At 56.6% G+C, this 17,378-nt stretch overlaps 2 protein-coding genes across 3 annotated transcripts; both read left to right on the top strand.

The window, feature by feature from the left end:
* Window positions 1-94: 94 nt before the first annotated feature.
* Window positions 95-6,917, top strand: SYT5 (synaptotagmin 5). Of its 2 annotated transcripts, none has more exons than XM_040251902.1 (9): window positions 95-411; window positions 1,522-1,645; window positions 2,193-2,365; window positions 4,189-4,308; window positions 4,424-4,591; window positions 4,903-5,070; window positions 5,265-5,382; window positions 5,646-5,779; window positions 6,349-6,917. In XM_040251902.1, exons 2-9 carry the CDS (start codon window positions 1,567-1,569, stop codon window positions 6,547-6,549), a joined length of 1,161 nt encoding a protein of 386 aa, XP_040107836.1. In that variant the 5' UTR covers window positions 95-411; window positions 1,522-1,566; the 3' UTR covers window positions 6,550-6,917. The 2 variants fall into 2 exon arrangements, with proteins under 2 accessions (XP_040107836.1, XP_040107837.1); XM_040251903.1 differs by having other exon boundaries at window positions 194-411; window positions 5,268-5,382.
* Window positions 6,918-8,933: 2,016 nt separating this feature from the next.
* On the top strand, window positions 8,934-16,842 carry DNAAF3 (dynein axonemal assembly factor 3). The gene is made up of 12 exons (XM_040251944.1): window positions 8,934-9,190; window positions 9,279-9,383; window positions 9,647-9,777; window positions 10,130-10,223; window positions 12,959-13,116; window positions 13,398-13,580; window positions 13,795-13,920; window positions 14,012-14,134; window positions 14,470-14,599; window positions 15,671-15,785; window positions 15,955-16,029; window positions 16,115-16,842. The coding sequence occupies exons 1-12, from the start codon at window positions 9,079-9,081 to the stop codon at window positions 16,521-16,523; spliced, it is 1,761 nt and encodes a 586-aa protein (XP_040107878.1). The 5' UTR covers window positions 8,934-9,078; the 3' UTR covers window positions 16,524-16,842.
* Window positions 16,843-17,378: the final 536 nt, after the last annotated feature.

Here is a 17,378-nt window from a genome sequence, read left to right as displayed (position 1 = left end):
GCCGGTTCTCTGGGCAGCCGCGGAGTCTGAGGTGGAGAGAAACGGACTGGATGCCAGGATGGCTAGACTAGAAGGCAGAAAATCCTCGGGACCAGGATAAATATCCGTGGGCGTTCTGGTGGTTCCAGGCTCGGGGGCTAGACGAGGGGTGGGGCGGCCTCTCCACTTACGGAACACGCACGCGCGCGCGCATACACACACACACACACACACACAGAGGCTCTCTCACACTCATACACGGAGGCGCACACGCGCACACACCGGGGTGGCTCCATTCGGCCTCGCCCCCGCCCCGCAGCACTCTGCGATCAGCACCGGGGACAGCGCCAGTCCCTCGCGTGCGGGGGCGGGGTCCGGGAGGGGCCGGCGCCTCTGTGTCTCTTCGGAGGGTCCTGTCTAGCTGCCGCACAGGTAGGAGCCGCTGGGACCCCTCCCCAAGCTCCATCTTCATTCCCATCCGTAGAGAGATGTAGCGTGTGTGTGTGTGTGTGTGGTGGAGGGGCTACCGGGGGAGACCAACAGATGGAGGGGGAGGGCTGGAGCCTGATTCGGAGAGAATGGGACTTAGAGACAGGTGTGGAGACAAAGAGCCACAAGGAAGGGAGACGCAGGCGTGGAGACAAAGAGCCACAAGGAAGGGAGGCGCAGGCGGGGGAGAGGGTGCAAGACCTTGGTAGACGAGGACCAGACAACAGGCAGAAGCCAGCTAACCCAGACGGGGGAGCGGCGAGAAGCCGGTGGGGAGATGGACAGAAATAGGGAAGGCGTCGGTTTGGAGAATGGAGGCCCAGGCGGTCACGAGGACAGGTGTGAAGACAGAGCTCGGGGCGCGCGGGCGAGACAAACAGGCTGAAAAGGATGTGGGGGCCCAGCCAAGGCAGCAGGGCAGACGCCCGCCGCCCACATTCCCCGCAGGAGTGGGAGACGGAGGGCAGCCTGAGTCTTCACGTCCCGTTCCGGGGCAGGTGTGGAGGGAGGAGCCAGCTGCGGGCGCGAGCACGGACCGGCAAGGCCGCGTCCTCCCCAGCTCCGCTTGTCTCGGGTGTCGGGGTCTAGGGTCCCCGCTAGCCCCCGCTAGCCCCGCCGGGACTCCGCTTGTGTGCGTAAGCCCCGCCCGTTGTCTTAGCAACAGGCCGTTGCCGAGGCAACCAGCACTCCCTTCACCTCGCCCGAGCCGAGCAAGCCGTTGCTCTGGGCAACCTGGTGCGCCGGTTCCCACGCCCGTCTTCGCCCACGACTGGTTCAGGCCCCGGGGAAGGCCAAGAAAGGAGCAGAAGTCATCGGGACTGGATTCCTAGGGGGCCTAAAGGGAGGGGGCGTCCCTTTGGACGCGAATGTGCTCCCGGAACCCACGCCTAGCCTCCGCCCTCCGTAGCAGGAAGGCTGAAACTACAACTCCCAGCATGCCTCGCGGTAGTCGATCGGTTCCTACACGGCCCCCGCCCAGAGGGCCGATGGGAGTTGTAGTTCTTTCTTGTTCGGCGGGCTCAATGGACTCACAGGGTGGGTGTGGGGGGCTAGGGCGTTTGGGTGCCTCCGCAGGAAGAACCATAAGACCTCGTCGTCATGTTCCCGGAGCCCCCAACACCCGGGCCTCCAGCGCCCGACACGCCTCCTGACTCGAGTCGCATCAGCCACGGCCCCGGTGAGCGAGACTTGGGGCGGAGTGGAGGGAAAGCCTCGTCGGGATTCTCGGGGGCGGGATCCGGATTGGGTGTTTTCAGGCTGGTGGGCTGGAAAATGCGGGTGAGGTCATAGTAGGAATCCTGGATTGGAATCTAAATGAAATGAATAAGGAACGGGTTTGCAAGAAAATGAAAACCCACATCAAGGGTGTGAAATGGAATGGAACCTTGGACTGGTGAATCGGAAGGTCCAGCTCTCCCTTCTTTTAAACATAGGAAGACTCGGTGAGAGGTTAAACCTTCTTAAAGCACAGGGGTTGAGCAGAAAAATTAGAATGAGGGTAGAAGAGGAGGTAGAACTAATAAGAAAATCCAGACGGTGTCAGCCTGCCATAAGGCTTCAGTTTTATATATGAGATGAGCTGGAAGGAAAACATGGGAATAAAATGGAATGGACATAGCTGGAGGGAAAACAAGGCCAGGATTTCAGCTAGCACATGGTCCAGGTCTGAATGACCAGGGTGCTTCTCGGGGCCTCAGTGTTTGCTGTTTCCATGCCCTCTGCAGTGCCCCCCTGGGCTCTGGCCACCATCGTGCTTGTCTCAGGCCTCCTCGTCTTCAGCTGCTGTTTCTGTCTCTACCGGAAGCGTTGTCGGAGGCGGATGGGCAAGAAGAGCCAGGCCCAAGCCCAGGTTCACCTTCAGGAAGTGAAGGAGCTGGGCCGGAGCTACATAGACAAGGTGTGGCCTGACCCAGTTCCTCAGCCCTGGCCGTTTCTGTGCCCATGCTCCTCTCAATGGCCCAGCAGCTCCCCTGTGTGTCTAGCCCTAAAGTGGATCTGGGGACCTGGAGGTGAACCAGACATTCACAAGAACCTCCAATCAGATGGGGAAGTCAGACATTCACACAGACATTCACAACACAGGGCAGTATGTGCCACATTAGAGGCAGTATGGGGCATATGGGAGCACAGAGAAACCGACCAGCTGACAGCCTGGAGGGTCTGAGAAGTCTTCCGGAGGTGACTTCTGTGTTGAGACCCAAAAGGACTCAGTTAACTGGGAGCAGAGAGAATGACATTCTACCTCAAAGGAAGAGCACGTGCTGAGGCCTGGAATCCAGATTATGAGGGATGTTTGGAGAACAAACTCAGTTTTCACAATAGCTGGGATATAGCATAAAGGTATACTGTGCTCTAGGCTTCCCAGGTGGCGCCAGTGGTAAAGAACCTGTCTCTCAATGCAGGAGACATAAGAGACATGGGTTTGATCCCTGGGTTGGGAAGATCCCCTGGAGGAGGGCACAGCAACCCACTCCAGTATTCTTGCCTGGAGAATCCCATGGATGGAGGAGCCTGATGGGCTACAGTCCATGGGGTCACAAAGAGTCAGACACAACTGAATCAACTTAGCACCCACGCATATATTCTGTGCTTGAGGGTGAGGCTTCTAGAGAGCTCAGTGGTACCCACGTAATGAAGGGAACTGGGAGCCACAGAAGTTTTGAGCAAGAAAGGGACAAGGTCACATGGGCTTTAAGATGAATCCCCCAGAGCCCACGTGGAGGACAGATGTGGAGGACAAGGAGACAAAGGAGGAGGTTGGAGGGCAGTCTGGAGAGGTTGACACAAACATGAGTAGGAAGAGGTCATTGGCGCGGAAAGCCACAGGTTCAGGTATCTGAGCATTATACCTCCGAATGCAGAGCGGAATGAGGCTCTCCTGGGAGCCAGAGAGTCCTAGGTTTCCAACCCAGAGTAAGCGGCTCTGTGACCTTGAGAAATTGACTGTCTCTGAGCCTCGAGGTCCTAGTCCATGACTAGTGTTTCCTCTCCTCCCTTTTCAACAGATAGCTGTTATAACTATCACCCGTAAGGGAGGCCCTTTAGGGTCCTGGTGTCCAGTCTCCAGCCCTCCCTCCTAAAGCCGGTAGCTTCAAACCCCGTCAGCATCAGAATCACTTTGGGTGCTCGTTGAAATGCAAGTCCTGGATCTTGCGCCACTTACTGAGTCAGAATCTCGGAAGAGAAGGCATTCTACCACACTACGACTACTACTATTCACATTACATCTAGAAAATCAGTGACTAGAAGTCTTCTGACTTCGTTGTGCTAGTTTAGAATGGCAAGTATGCACTATATATGCCATTTTCCCTCCATGTTTTTCCATCCAGGATCACTAATCAACGTGGCAATTTGGACCATCACCCCAATACATCCATTAACGTGTGAACTAAAATCTGCGTCCATCCTGTAGGCAGAGAGACGCTGTCAGCGCTTGTTCTGTTAGTCTAGGCATGACAAACACACTGCATGAGCGTCACCGCGCCTGTGTGCTACCGGTAGCAGATATCACTAATCCAACACTGACCAGCATACCACCGTGTGTGTTGCCATGGCTCGTCTCCGCCTGTGGCAGACATCACTAGTCAAACACCGACTCTGCTTAGCTTGCAAATGTTCAGGTTTAGCCAGAGGGTTCTGTGAGTCTCCCTGGGCTTCTGGGCCTGGAGGACACCACTGTCAGGGGAGGAGTTCACCTGCCCTTGCCCCTGGCTCCCTAAGGTGCAGCCAGAAGTGGAGGAGCTGGAGCCGACGCCCTCGGGACCAGGGCAGCAGGTGGCTGAGAAGAATGAACTAGGACGACTGCGGTACTCACTGGACTATGATTTCCAGACTGGCCAGGTGGGTGTGGAGGCGGAGGGAAGCTTTGGACGGGAGGGCGCCAGGAGCTCTAGTCCCTTTTTGGAGGAGGCTTCAGAAGGGAAGCTGAGACTAGGGTCCTCTCATCACTGTCCAGCTGCTGGTGGGCATCGTGCAAGCTGAGGGACTGGCAGCCTTGGACATAGGCGGCTCCTCTGACCCCTACGTACGGGTCTACCTGCTGCCAGACAAACGGAGGCGGCACGAGACCAGGGTGCATCGGCAGACGCTGAACCCTCACTTTGGGGAGACTTTTGCCTTCAAGGTGAGCTCGTGGCCTCAGGGCTCCGTGCCCAGCAGCCCGTCCCCAGTCTGGAACACTGGCGCCACAGTCCCTTCAGCTTTTACTGGTGGCAGCTACCACCAGCTCTGTGGACTATTCCACTGGACCCTGTGCTGTCCCTTCGAGAGCAGTGCTGGCCCCTGGACTGCTCCGCTGGCCCTTGGGCTATCCCATTTGGGCTCCATGGACACCCCCGACTCTTCCTTTGGTCCCCCACTGCCCCCACTCACCGCTTTCCACGTGGATGTGCTGCGCCTCACTTTGTGCTTTCTCTGCGCCCGCCCCTCATCCAGGTCCCCTACGTGGAGCTGGGGGGCCGGGTCCTGGTCATGGCGGTGTACGACTTCGACCGCTTCTCCCGCAACGACGCCATCGGGGAGGTGCGAGTTCCTATGAGCTCCGTGGACTTGGGGCGGCCGGTGCTGGCCTGGCGCGAGCTGCAGGCGGCGCCTCGCGAGGAGGTGAGCGCTCGTGGCCACGCCCCCACGGCTGGGCCCTCCCATCCCAGACCCGGGCCAATCAGCACAGGCGTCCGGGTGGGGGCGGGCCTCGCTCCGGACCGTACCATTCCGAGCAGAGAGGGCGGGAAGGAAGGTCGCAGAGGGGCTGCGGGAGGAGCCCGGGATCCGAGGACAGGTCCTGCTTCCTCTCTCAGCAGGAGAAACTAGGAGACATCTGCTTCTCCCTCCGCTATGTCCCCACGGCCGGGAAGCTCACCGTCATCGTCCTGGAGGCCAAAAACCTGAAGAAGATGGACGTGGGGGGGCTGTCAGGTGCGCGGAAGCCGCAAACGACTGTGGTGCTGGGCGGAGCCGGGTCTCAGACTCAGGCTCCCGCAGTTTCTGGGTCCTCGAGGGTCTCACCGGGGAGAGGAAGGTCCAGGCTGCCATGGACGATTTAGATTCGATTTGGGCACAGAGAGAGAGGGCCTGAGGGGTCCGTGGGCTGTCTCTATGTTGTTCCGAAGAGCCTCAGGCATTCTCCCTGGATTCAGCAGAGTGAGGGGAGCTATAAGATTCCTCCTCCCTCCCCCCAGATCCGTATGTCAAGGTCCACCTGCTGCAGGGCGGCAAAAAGGTGCGGAAGAAGAAAACCACCATCAAGAAGAACACTCTGAACCCCTATTACAACGAGGCCTTCAGCTTTGAGGTGCCCTGTGACCAGGTCCAGGTGAGGGCACACCTACCCACCGCCCCTGCCAGAGCAGCCTTTCCCCCAGGCCCTTAGAAACACCCGTTGCTAAGGGAGGAGAGCCTCCTTAGCAGCCCCTAGGAGCCAGGTCTTGGGGGTCTAATTGTGTTCTCAGTCTCAGTTTCCCCCATGAGGACCAGGAAGCCCCGCCCACCCAAGCAAGACTGGATGCCCAGCACCCGTAGGAACTCTGGTTACTGAGAAAAAGAGACCCGCAACCCTGAGGCCAGGCCCACCCAGCCGTTTAACAGTCTTGAAGATGTGCCCCCATTAGAACCCTGCACCCTAAGGAGCCTCTGAGCAACAGAGGTCCTGAGGGTTTATCTGCTTTAAAACTCGGTCGCAGGAAGACTCCAGTACACTCCTGTAACCATCCAGCAGGGCCCTCACCCTCTCCCTCTCCAAGCTCCAGATGAAGCCTTAGCCCAGGCACCTATGGAGGCTCCCCAGAGCTCAGGAAGAGGGTCTCCTCAGTAATGATAACTGAGTCCCTCCGTGTGCGTTCTTACCCCACTTTCTGTCTCCTCTCCGTCTCCTGCCCACCCCAGAAGGTGCAGGTGGAGCTGACTGTGCTGGACTACGACAAGCTGGGCAAGAACGAGGCCATCGGGAGGGTGGCCGTAGGGGCAGCGGCCGGGGGGGCTGGCCTGCGGCACTGGGCAGACATGCTGGCCAACCCCCGGCGGCCCATTGCCCAGTGGCACTCACTGCGACCCCCTGACCGAGTGAGGCCGCCGCCAGCACCCTGATGCCCACCCTCAAGCCCCTGCCCCCAGGCCCCTGCCCAAAGCCACGCCCATGCCCACCTTTAAGGCCAACACCCCCCACTCTACCCGTTCCTGCCTTCTCCCCCAACATTATGCCAATCATGAGAACTTGCTAACTCCCCCGATAGAGCACATACCCAGAAGCCCCAGGGGCCCCTGGGGAAAGGGAGGCAGTCTGGCCTCCCCCTACCCCAGGGTCCCGCCCTCTGCTTTGACAATCAGTGATCCCAGCCTACTATCCCCTTGGTTCCCAATGCCCTTTCCTGCACAGGATCACCCACTCCTGTCCCCAGTCTGATTCCTACACCACTCCTGGGACCAAATAAACACTCAGCAACTTTGCTGGCCTGTACCGATGCTCCTTGATGGGGGTGTGCAGGGGTGGGGGCTGGGAACCCAAAGGGGCCCTCCACGGGTGGGATCGCACAAGGGCGAGGACAGGGCGGCCCATCCTGGAAACATGCACGGAAACTCACCCAGCCAGTCACCCACCCCTTCATCCATCCACCCTGTCACCCACCGACTCTCCATTCACTCCTTCATTGGTTCATTCACTCAGCCCTCAAAGCTTCAGTTTCCTCATCTGAAAAAATCGTGATAATGGTAATACCTACTGCATGTTTGCTCTGAGGAGTCAGTGAGAATTCACTTAGTTATTCATGAATTTTTCTGCTCCCTTGCCCATGATATATGTAGATTTTCATACCCATATTTCCCTCCCTTCTTTTTTTCCCCTTCCTTTCATCATCTGGGGTGCAGTTTAAATCTCTGGTCAGGGAACTAAGATCTCAGAAGGCATGTGGCATCAGTCAGTCAGTTCAGTCGCTCAGTCGGGTCCGACTCTTTGTGACCCCATGGACCGACCGCAGCCTGCCAGGCATCCCTGTCCATCACCAACACCCGAAGCCTGCTCAGACTCATGTCCATCGAGTCAGTGATGCCATCCAACCATCTCATCCCCTGTCTTCCCCTTCTTCTCCTGCCTTCAATCTTTCCCAGCATTAGGGTCTTTTCCAAAGAGTCAGTTCTTCACATCAGGTGGCCAAAAAAGAGACACAGCCAAGAGCCAGATCATATAGGCGCCGGGAGATAAACCCAAGGCGCTGGGATTGTGTGTACCTGCAGTGAGGACCCTCAGGCGGTTTTAGAGGGACGTGGCCTGGCTTGGTCTACTTTTAAGATTCCTCTGGCTCCTCTGTGGAGGAAGTGTTTTGGGGAGTGGTGGTAATGAGGATGAAAGGCAGTAAGTCTCGCTGGAGAGAGTCAGCATCTGGGGCTCCAGTGGGCTGAGGGACTAGAACCCTGGAGGGACTCAGCCATCATTTCCTTCCCAGCGCCCAGGACTGGCCTCAGCAGGCAGACAGACCCCCATTCAGTCCACCAATCGCCTGCTGACTTCACGTTACCCTTCCCACTTTACAGAGCGGGAAATGGAGGCACGGAAAGGGTAACTGACTCGTCTAAATTCATGGAGCTGGGTGAGGAGAGGAGGCAAAGAGCCAGCACTCCGTGGGTGCTGTTCCCTGAGCTGAGTGGTGGGGATGATATAGAGACGTGTCTCACTTAAGTCCCTGACCTTGTGGGACTCCCAGACAGGTCAACTCTTTGCATCAAATTGCAAGGGGGATTCTTAACCACTGGGCCACCAGGGAAGCCCTTACTGCATTTTTTAAAAAAAAATCCAAACTAATACAAAAAAGAAATCCAAGATGGAAAAATATTAAAGAAATTAATGGCAGGATCTGATCCTTCACTTGGGCCTCTCTGCCCTAGTCTAATACTGGCCCTGTTCTAATAAACTTTATTTACAAAAGTAGACAGCCTGTGGTCATAGTTTGCCAATTTCATTTCTTAAACGACCCCATTAAAATACCATTTTCTTCCTGCAGGTACAATAGTTGTAACTAACCTTGAGACCATTGATAACAGTAAAATAAAATAGGAAGTGGTGAATTTTGAGTATGGTCACTTTTATTTAATGTATTTTACTGAATTTAATTTTTAGTAATTAATTTAGTAAAACTAATTTTTAGTAATGATTGTGTATAACAACCAGGTCACAAAGTTCCCTAACATTTAGCAACCAGGGGCCAGTGCTAGCTGGTCCCAGCACTTGGCTGTGTTTCCCACCTGGTAAGAGAAGTCCTGGGTGGTAGAGCCAGGATGAGAGGGAAAATGGGGACACAGAAGTGTACAGTTTGAGGTCTAGTTCACCTCAGTTTAACTTGGGTTTACCAAGATTCGGTTCCGTTCTGTCTAAATGTTGGATCGGTCCAGGCCTCCGGCTTCCAGAAATTTGGACCGCCCCAGGCTCCGTCCCAGCCTCTCCTGGCCCCGCCCCTTCGCCAGCTCTGTTGTCATGACGACCGCGTCCTCAAGCCCTCAAGCCCACAAGCCCGGTGGTCGTCCGTCAGCGCTTCCATTGGCCAAAAGTTCGCAGCGGCAGGTCTAGCTCACTCTCATTGGCCAGTTGATCGCGGCGGTGCCAACCCACACACTCCCATTGGCCGAATGATTGAAAAGGGCGGGGACTGTGGGCAGCAGTTGAAGAGGACCCTTTGGACCTTAGCGCAGCCCCGAGCAGGGAGGGAGGGGGTGTCTCGGGTTATTTGGAAGGATAAAGGTGAGGCGGGTGTGGAAGAGGCGAGAAGTCGGGGCAGGTGCGAGGGGAACGGGTGGGCAACGGAGACTCGATGTTTGGGGATTCCCAGGTTGTCCGGATCGCACGGCGATGACTACGCCGGCAGGCTCGGGCACGGGCTTTGGCTCTGTGTCCTGGTGGGGCCTGTCCCCGGCAGTGGACCTGCAGGCTGAGGGTGAGTTCCCCGCTCAGGATCACAAATCTTGCGACGCAGCCGCTGCCTTCACAGCCTGGCAGACAGAACGCTAACGTTCTCGGGGGCTCCAAGGGCGCCCCCCGCCCAGTGGGCAGCCTAGATGCCTCTGTGGACTCCGAGTTCCGGAACGCTTAGAGGCACAGCTCCAGTTGAAACCGAGGCCAGGGGTGCAAGTCTTGCTGAGGGTGGCTGCAGGGGACGCTCTCCAGGCCGCAAACTCCAGCCTTCTATCATCTTATCAGGTCCTCCTGTGGATCCAGATTCGCAGGCCGAGAACCCCGAGCTAAATGTCCTGCTGTTAGGTTCAGTGGATGGGCGGCACCTGCTACGGACCTTGGCCCGGGCAGCTCTCTGGCCTCGAAGGAGGTTCCACGTGAGCTGGGATTATGGGGTCTGGGAAGGAGGATGAAGATGAGAGTCCAGTTTCCTGAGTCCTTGAGGGAGGAGGGAGCTGGGGACCCAGACTCCTAGGTCCTGGGGAAGGATGGGGCTGGAGTTGGGGGCTCCTAGGTTGAAGTGGGGGGAAGTGTCTAAAGATGGGGCCTCCTGAGTAGTGACGGAGAGGAGGGTTCTGAGTGCCCACGTTTCTGTGATCGGAAGAGCGGGACTGGTGCACAAGTCTCCGGGGTCCTGTGGGAGGAGGGGGCTGAGATTTTCGACTCCTGGGTCTGCTGGGAGCCAGGGACACAGATCTCAGAATTGTTCTTCCCTGCCCGTCCTTTTAGTTTTATGTGCTGGAGAATAATCTGGAAGCTGTAGCCCGACACATACTGATCTTCAGCCTAGCCCTGGAGGATCCTGAGAAGATGGGGCTGCAAGGTCAGCAAAGACCCAGGCCATCTGGCCCCCAGCCCTTCCCCTTCCTGAAGGAGTTCTGGCGTTCCAATGGTGAAATTAAGCACGTTGCACATTGTTCCCTATTCCATCACTTGCTCACTCATCTGGTAGCCCTTACAGCCTCAGCTCTTCCTACCTTTGAAATGGGGCTAAAAAGAAGGCTTCCGAGACTCATTCAGAGAATTCCAGGAGATAATCCACATACAACTCTCAGAACTGTGCTTAACACAGTGTAAGCATTTAAAACCTCCTGATGAGGGAGTAGCCCAAAAGAGATCCAGGGAGTTCCTGAGAGGTCATGAGTCCTCCGGATGTGGGGACCATTTGGCTGAGCTGAGCTCTGTCCTACCCAAAGCCTCCCTCAGGCTTGAGTCTCCCCTAGTGAGAGGTATGAACCCCAGGGAATCTGCCTGGAAGAGGCATCCTTGGAAGTGAGACTATAATGAGGAAAGGGGAGGAGGAGGATTTGAGTGGGAAATTGACTGTTTTCCAGTAATAAAAACTTCAGCTTGGTGCCTAGAGCCAATCGTTCTCCCCTAGGCTCAGGCAGGCTGTGTTCAAATTCGACTCTGCTTGCTGTGTGACCTTGGGCTAGTGTCTATCCCTTTCTGGGCTTCTGTTTCTACATTTATAAAATGAAGATCCTAAAAGTTCTTCCGCCATAGAATTCTTTATAAGAGTTTAATGAAAAAAAAATGCATGGCACCTGGCTTATGATATAGACTCCACACATATTAGCGATTATTGTTACCATGATTAAGGATGGTAGGTGTCATTAAGAGCCCAGGGCTTTCAGAAGACATTGCACAGAATTTCTTAATGCATCTTGTAAAGGCTCTTAAACTAGAACTTATCTAACCTAACTAAAAGTATATCGTTCTCTCTTATAAGGTTCTTAAACAACTAAGTTCAGTTCAGTTCAGTTCAGTTGCTCAGTCGTGTCCGACTCTTTGCGACCCCATGAATCACAGCACGCCAGGCCTCCTTGTACATCACCATCTCCCAGAGTTCACTCAGACTCACGTCCATTGAGTCCGTGATGCCATCCAGCCATCTCATCCTCGGTCGTCCCCTTCTCCTCCTGCCCCCAATGCCTCCCAGCATCAGAGTCTTTTCCAATGAGTCAACTCTTCGCATGAGGTGGCCAAAGTACTGGAGCTTCAGCTTTAGCATCATTCCTTCCAAAGAAATCCCAGGGTTGATCTCCTTCAGAATGGACTGGTTGGATCTCCTTGCAGTCCAAGGGACTCTCAAGAGCCTTCTCCAGCACCACAGTTCAAAAGCATCAATTCTTTGGCGCTCAGCCTTCTTCACAGTCCAACGCTCACATCCATACATGACCACAGGAAAAACCATAGCCTTGACTAGACGGACCTTAGTTGGCAAAGTAATGTCTCTGCTTTTGAATATACTATCTAGGTAGGTCATAACTTTTCTTCCAAGGAGCGTCTTTTAATTTCATGGCTGCAGTCACCATCTGCAGTGATTCTGGAGCCCAAAAAAATAAAGTCTGACACTGTTTCTATTGTTTCCCCATCTATTTCCCATGAAGTGATGGGACCGGATGCCATGATCTTAATTTTCTGAATGTTGAGCTTTAAGCCAACTTTTTCGCTCTCCTCTTTCACTTTCATCAAGAGGCTTTTTAGCTCCTCTTCACTTTCTGTCATAAGGGTGGTGTCATCTGCATATCTGAGGTTATTGATATTTCTCCCAGCAATCTTGATTCCAGCTTGTGTTTCTTCCAGTCCAGCATTTCTCATGATGTACTCTGCATATAAGTTAAATAAGCAGGGTGACAATATACAGCCTTGATGTACTCCTTTTCCTATTTGGAACCAGTCTGTTGTTCCATGTCCAGTTCTAACTGTTGCTTCTTGACCTGCCGCTACTAAGTCACTTCAGTCGTGTCGGACTCTGTGCGACCCCATAGACGGCAGCCCACCAAGCTCCCCCATCCCTGGGATTCTCCAGGCAAGAACACTGGAGTGGGTTGCCATTTCCTTCTCCAATGCATGAAAGTGAAAAGTGAAAGTGAAGTCGCTCAGTTGTGTCTGACTCTTAGTGACCCCATGGACTGCAGCCCACCAGGCTCCTCCGTCCCTGGGATTTTCCAGGCAAGAGTACTGGAGTGGGGTGCCATCGCCTTCTCCAGTCCTAGTCGTGTCCAACTGTCTGCAACACTATGGACTGTAGCCTGCCAAAGTCTCCTGTGTCTGTGAGATTTCCCAAGCAAGAATATTGGAGGGGTTTGCCATAACCTTCTCCAGGGGATCTTCCTGATCCAGGGATCAAACCCTGGTCTCCTGCATTAGCAGGCAGATTCTTTCCTGCTGAGCCACCGGGAAGCCCTAGTTCTGTCTTACAAGATTCTGCTAACACACATAAATCTTCATCTCCATCTCTCTATAACCTTTCCTTTTTTTTTTTTTTTTTAACCTTGCCTTTTGTAAGGCAAGAGAAACTTAAGCAGGAAATTCAGGGTTGGGGTTACCTGCGGGGCTGGGGCGTAGGAATAGGCGAGGAGACCCAGGTGAGGTGGAAGTTACTCTTCATGTTTTAGCTTTGGGGATGGGTGGGGAACTTGCCTGGGTTCGCCATGTTCATTACACGACTGTGGGAGAATACCATCTCTATAAAGTGGCGTCGCCGTCACGGATCTCACGTGTGGACTCACCCCTCTGCTCCCTCCATTATTTTCTCCCTACTCTCCGCAGAGAGGAGCGAGACCTTCCTGGAGGTGTGGGGGAACGCGTTGCTGCGCCCCCCGGTGGCCGCCTTCGTGCGCGCCCAGGCCGGCCGCCTGGCTCACCTGGTGCCGGAGCCCGACCGCCTGGAGGAGCAGCTGCCCTGGCTCAGCCTGGGCGCCCTCAAGGTGCCTCCGCGCGGCCTCCGACCGTCCCCGCCGGGGACCCGGGTGGCGACCGGGCCGTCCAACAGGGTCTGCGTGGATGGAGCGGCCTGAGGGCTCCCCAGCTCCCACCGGGCCAAATGGCCCAGGGAGTGTCCTCTGCTCTCGGAGCCTCGGTCCCTTCAGCGGAGAGCCGCGAGAATCGTTCCCCACGCCCCGCTGGGGAAGGGAGGGTCGGGGGGAGACGCCACGGTCCCTGCAGCCCCCTCTCCCTCGTTCTCCCCCACACCGGCCTGGCCGCGCAGTTCCGCGAACGCGACGCCCTGGAGGCCGTGTTCCGTTTCTGGGCTGGAGGGGAGAAGGGGCCGGAGGCTTTCCCCATGCGCCGCCTGTGGGACTCGAGGCTGCGCCAGTACCTGGGCTCCCGGTACGACGCGCGGCACGGCGTCAGCGACTGGGACCTGCACATGAAGCTGCACGACCGTGGGGTGAGGGCTGCGGGCGGGGCTGGGGTCCCGGTCCCGGGGGTGGAGGAGGCGGGGCTGGGGTCCCGGTCCCGGGGGTGGAGGAGGCGGGCCTGGGGTCCCCGTCCCGGGGGTGGAGGAGGAAGGGCTGGGGTCTAGGGTCCCGGGGGTGGAGGAGGCGGGGCTGGGGCCGGTAAGTTTCACAGAGGCCTCTTTCCTTGCTCCCCGCTCCTTCCAGGCCCGAGTTATCCATACCCGCGAGTTCAGGCGCTGGAGGGACACGGGCGTCGCCTTTGAACTCAGAGACTCCAGCGCCTATCACGTGCCTAACAGGACCCTGGCGTCCGGTCGCCTTTTGAGCCACGTGCGTGCGCCCTGGATGCTGCTGATTCTAGCGGCTGGGGAGCCCCAGAATCCGAGTTCCCCAACATTATCCTCTCTCCCTGCTTTCCCAGCGCGGGGAGCGCGTGGCAGCGCGCGGGTATTGGGGGGACATCGCCACGGGGCCATTCGTGGCCTTCGGCATAGAAGCGGACGATGAGACCCTCCTGAGGACCAGCAACGGGCAGCCGGTCAAGGTTTGAGGCTGGAGGTGCTGGGGCCCGAGAGGGTACGCGAGGCCCCGCCCCGCCGCTCGGGCCCCGCCCCCGCCTCCAGGCCCCGCCCCCGCCGCTCGAGTCCTGCCTCTGCCCCGGGCCCCACCTCTGCCGCCCGGGCACCGCCCTTCGCTACGTCCACGTGACAGCCCCACCCCTCTACTTCCCAGGCCCAGTCGGGAAATCTAAGTGCGTCCGCCAGATGCCTATTCTGGGGGTGGGGGCGTGGGAAGGGGAGCGTTCTCTAGGCCCCTCGGTGCCACCGCGGCCCTGCGGTCCTAGCTCAGCGTCTGGCCACGCCCCTTCTACCCCCAAAGACCGCATGCGAGATCACCGAGCACAACGTGACCGAGCTCTTCCGAGAGATGGCCGCCTGGGGGCACCCGAGAGCCGCCGAGGGGGACCCGGAGCAGGTGCAGGGCGGCGCGGAGGGAAGCCCGGAGTCCGGTAAGCTGCGGACCCGGGCTGTTCCCTTGAGGTGGCAAGCGGGGCTGGGGCGCTCACATCTGGGGGAGAGCGGGACCCGGACCCTCGTCCCAGGCTTCAGGCTACGGGTATTTGAAGTACAAGCATGGACCGCTACGGTGTCTAAAGCCTGGACAAGTGACCACCCCTTCCCGACATCCGGTCTGTTTTTCACTCTTCTCTGAATTTCTCTCCCTTTTCCAACTCTTGACACCATCCTTCAGTTCAGTTCAGTTCAGTTCAGTCGCTCAGTCGTGTCCGACTCTGCGACCCCATGAATCGCAGCACGCCAGGCCTCCCTGTCCATCACCGACTCCCGCAGTTCACTCAGACCCACGTCCATCGAGTCCGTGATGCCATCCAGCCATCTCATTCTCTGTCGTCCCCTTCTCCTCCTGCCCCCAATCCCTCCCGGCATCAGAGTCTTTTCCAATGAGTCAACTCTTCGCATGAGGTGGCCAAAGTCCTGGAGTTTCAGCTTTAGCATCATTCCTTCCAAAGAAATCCCAGGGTTGATCTCCTTCAGAATGGACTGGTTGGATCCCCTTGCAGTCCAAGGGACTCTCAAGAGCCTTCTCCAGCACCACAGTTCAAAAGCACCAATTCTTCGGCGCTCAGCCTTCTCCACAGTCCAGCCGTCACATCCACCGTCCTTACCATTCTGAGTTCCAGTAGCAGAATTGGCAGAATTGTGACCCCACGTGCAGATATTCAAGAGGCTGAGAACACTTTAACGAGGTTCTAGGTTTCAGATTATACCGTTGGAGAATCCCCCGACCCCAAATCTGCTCGTGCCTCCGTCTACCCATTACCTAGGTTGGCCCTCCCGGGTGAATTAATGACGTGTGGCCTTGGGTCACCCACTCCCTTTTCGTCTCGTGAATCTCAGTTGCCTAGTCTGTAAAATGGGTTTCTGCCTGCCAGGCCAATCTTCCCAGAATTTTCCAGGGATCTACCCAAGAGAAAGGAAGACAAAAGGCCTGAAGATGGACGAGGAGAGTCATCTCCAAGCTTCCAGTGTCTGCCTAACCCTGCCAGTCTTCCCTTCCCCAGTAGCCCCTGCCCTGGAGCCTTTCACTGTCCACTTCCTGTCCCTTGATTCTGCCCACACCCTCCACCACAAGAGCTGCTACAAGGGACAGTTCCAGCTCCTCTACGTGGCCTGTGGGTAAGAGGACCCGGGAGGCGCCCAGATCTTCCTCACCCAACCCCTCCTCCCTCAGACTCAGGAATCCAGGCCCCCAGACCCTCCTCAATCAGTGTCCAGGTCCCCAGCCTCCCTTCTTCTCCCAGAACCTCAAAGTCTGAGCCTCAGCCTTCCCCTTTTCTCTCCACAGGATGGTCCATCTTCTCAGCCCAGAGCTGGGGGCCTGCGTGGCCCCCGGAGGACGCCTGATTGTCGAGTTAGCCCAGTGAGCCAGCAGAGGGCAGGGCGGGAAACTTCCAGGCCGGCGGCGGAAAGCGGGGCCCCCTAACCCGCCGCTTTCCTGGTTCCAGGTTCCTAGTGGACCTGCGGCAGGAGCAGCTGCAGGCGTTCTCCAGCCGGGTCGGGGAGCTAGCACAAGCGGCTGGATTCGCCCCACAGTTGGGGGGCAAGCCCTCGGACACCTTCGCGCGCTTCTACAAGGCCAGGGACTCAGCTCCAGGCAGCGAGGACCCGGCTGTGGAATCTGGGACTCCGCCCCCTGAAGTCCTGGCCCCGCCCCTTGAGGCAACCGACCGGCCCTCTGAGGACCGGACCCAGCCCCTTGAACCGGGGACCCCACCCTCTGAACCCCTCAAACTGACCTCAGAGTCTCAGGCTTCACTCTTGGAGGCTTCAGTTCCGCCCACAGGGAGTCAGGCCCCCAAATCAGAGAATCAGAATGTTCCTCCAGAGACCAAGTCCCCCATCCCCGACCTCTAAACTCCGGTCATAGAAGGAGAACGCGCCTCTGGAATACTCTCAGCAGTCTCACTCGGCGCCAGAGGTGTCGCTAACATTTCGGATTCCATTCCTGGGATTCTATATTTATTCCTAGAATTCTAGACTGTTCTCTTGAGTTCTGACTTTCACACCCAGACACTGAAAACAGCCTGGAGATCTAGCCCTGGGGCTCTGCTCAGGCCCTCTGCATGGTCCCCTCGTCTCCAGGCGTCCCATTCCTAACTGGGGGCTGGGGTGTCTCCTCTCACAGGCTGGCCTACTCTCAGGTGGTCCAAGTAAAGAGAGCCAAGAACTCTTCTCCAGGTGTCTGTGTCTTTCCTGCCCTCAGTCTGTCTCCAAGAGTGGGAGAGGGAGGGGGTGTGGGGGTGAGCAAGAGGTGAATTTTTATGTGCTACCTGCTGAAGCATATTAAAAAGCAGAGACGTTACTTTGCCAACAAAGGTCCGTCTAGTTAAGGCTATGGTTTTTCCAGTAGTCATGTATGGATGTGAGAGTTGGACTATAAAGAAAGCTGAGTGCAGAAGAATTGATACTTTTGAACTGTGATATTGGAGAAGGCTCTTGGGAGTCCCTTGGATTGCAACCAGTCCATCCTAAAGGAAATCAGTCCTGAATATTCATTGAAAGGATTGAGGTTGAAGCTGAAACTCCAATACTTTGGCCACCTGATGCGAAGAGCTGACTTATTTGAAAAGATCCTGATGCTGTGAAAGATTGAAGGTGGGAGGAGAAGGAGACCACAGAGGATGAGATGGTTGGATGGCATCACCAACTCAATGGGCATGAGTTGAGTAAACTCCAGGAGTTGGTGATGGACTGGTGTGCTGCAGTCCA

This window comes from Oryx dammah, unplaced genomic scaffold (assembly GCF_014754425.2).
Source record: "Oryx dammah isolate SB20612 unplaced genomic scaffold, SCBI_Odam_1.1 HiC_scaffold_13, whole genome shotgun sequence".
Taxonomy (NCBI): Eukaryota; Metazoa; Chordata; class Mammalia; order Artiodactyla; family Bovidae; genus Oryx; species Oryx dammah.
This window is presented reverse-complemented; position numbering and strand designations above follow the sequence as displayed.

Excerpts from the sequence above, each read along its gene's own strand:
- SYT5 (XM_040251902.1), top strand. The coding sequence starts at position 1,567 with ATGTTCCCGGAGCCCCCAACACCCGGGCCTCCAGCGCCCGACACGCCT. Across the intron at positions 5,071-5,264 it reads AGGCGGCGCCTCGCGAGGAG|CAGGAGAAACTAGGAGACAT; the intron begins GTGAGCGCTCGT and ends TTCCTCTCTCAG. Across the intron at positions 5,780-6,348 it reads TGCCCTGTGACCAGGTCCAG|AAGGTGCAGGTGGAGCTGAC; the intron begins GTGAGGGCACAC and ends TGCCCACCCCAG.
- DNAAF3 (XM_040251944.1), top strand. The coding sequence starts at position 9,079 with ATGATTGAAAAGGGCGGGGACTGTGGGCAGCAGTTGAAGAGGACCCTT. Across the intron at positions 9,778-10,129 it reads GGCCTCGAAGGAGGTTCCAC|TTTTATGTGCTGGAGAATAA; the intron begins GTGAGCTGGGAT and ends CCGTCCTTTTAG. Across the intron at positions 10,224-12,958 it reads TGAGAAGATGGGGCTGCAAG|AGAGGAGCGAGACCTTCCTG; the intron begins GTCAGCAAAGAC and ends TACTCTCCGCAG.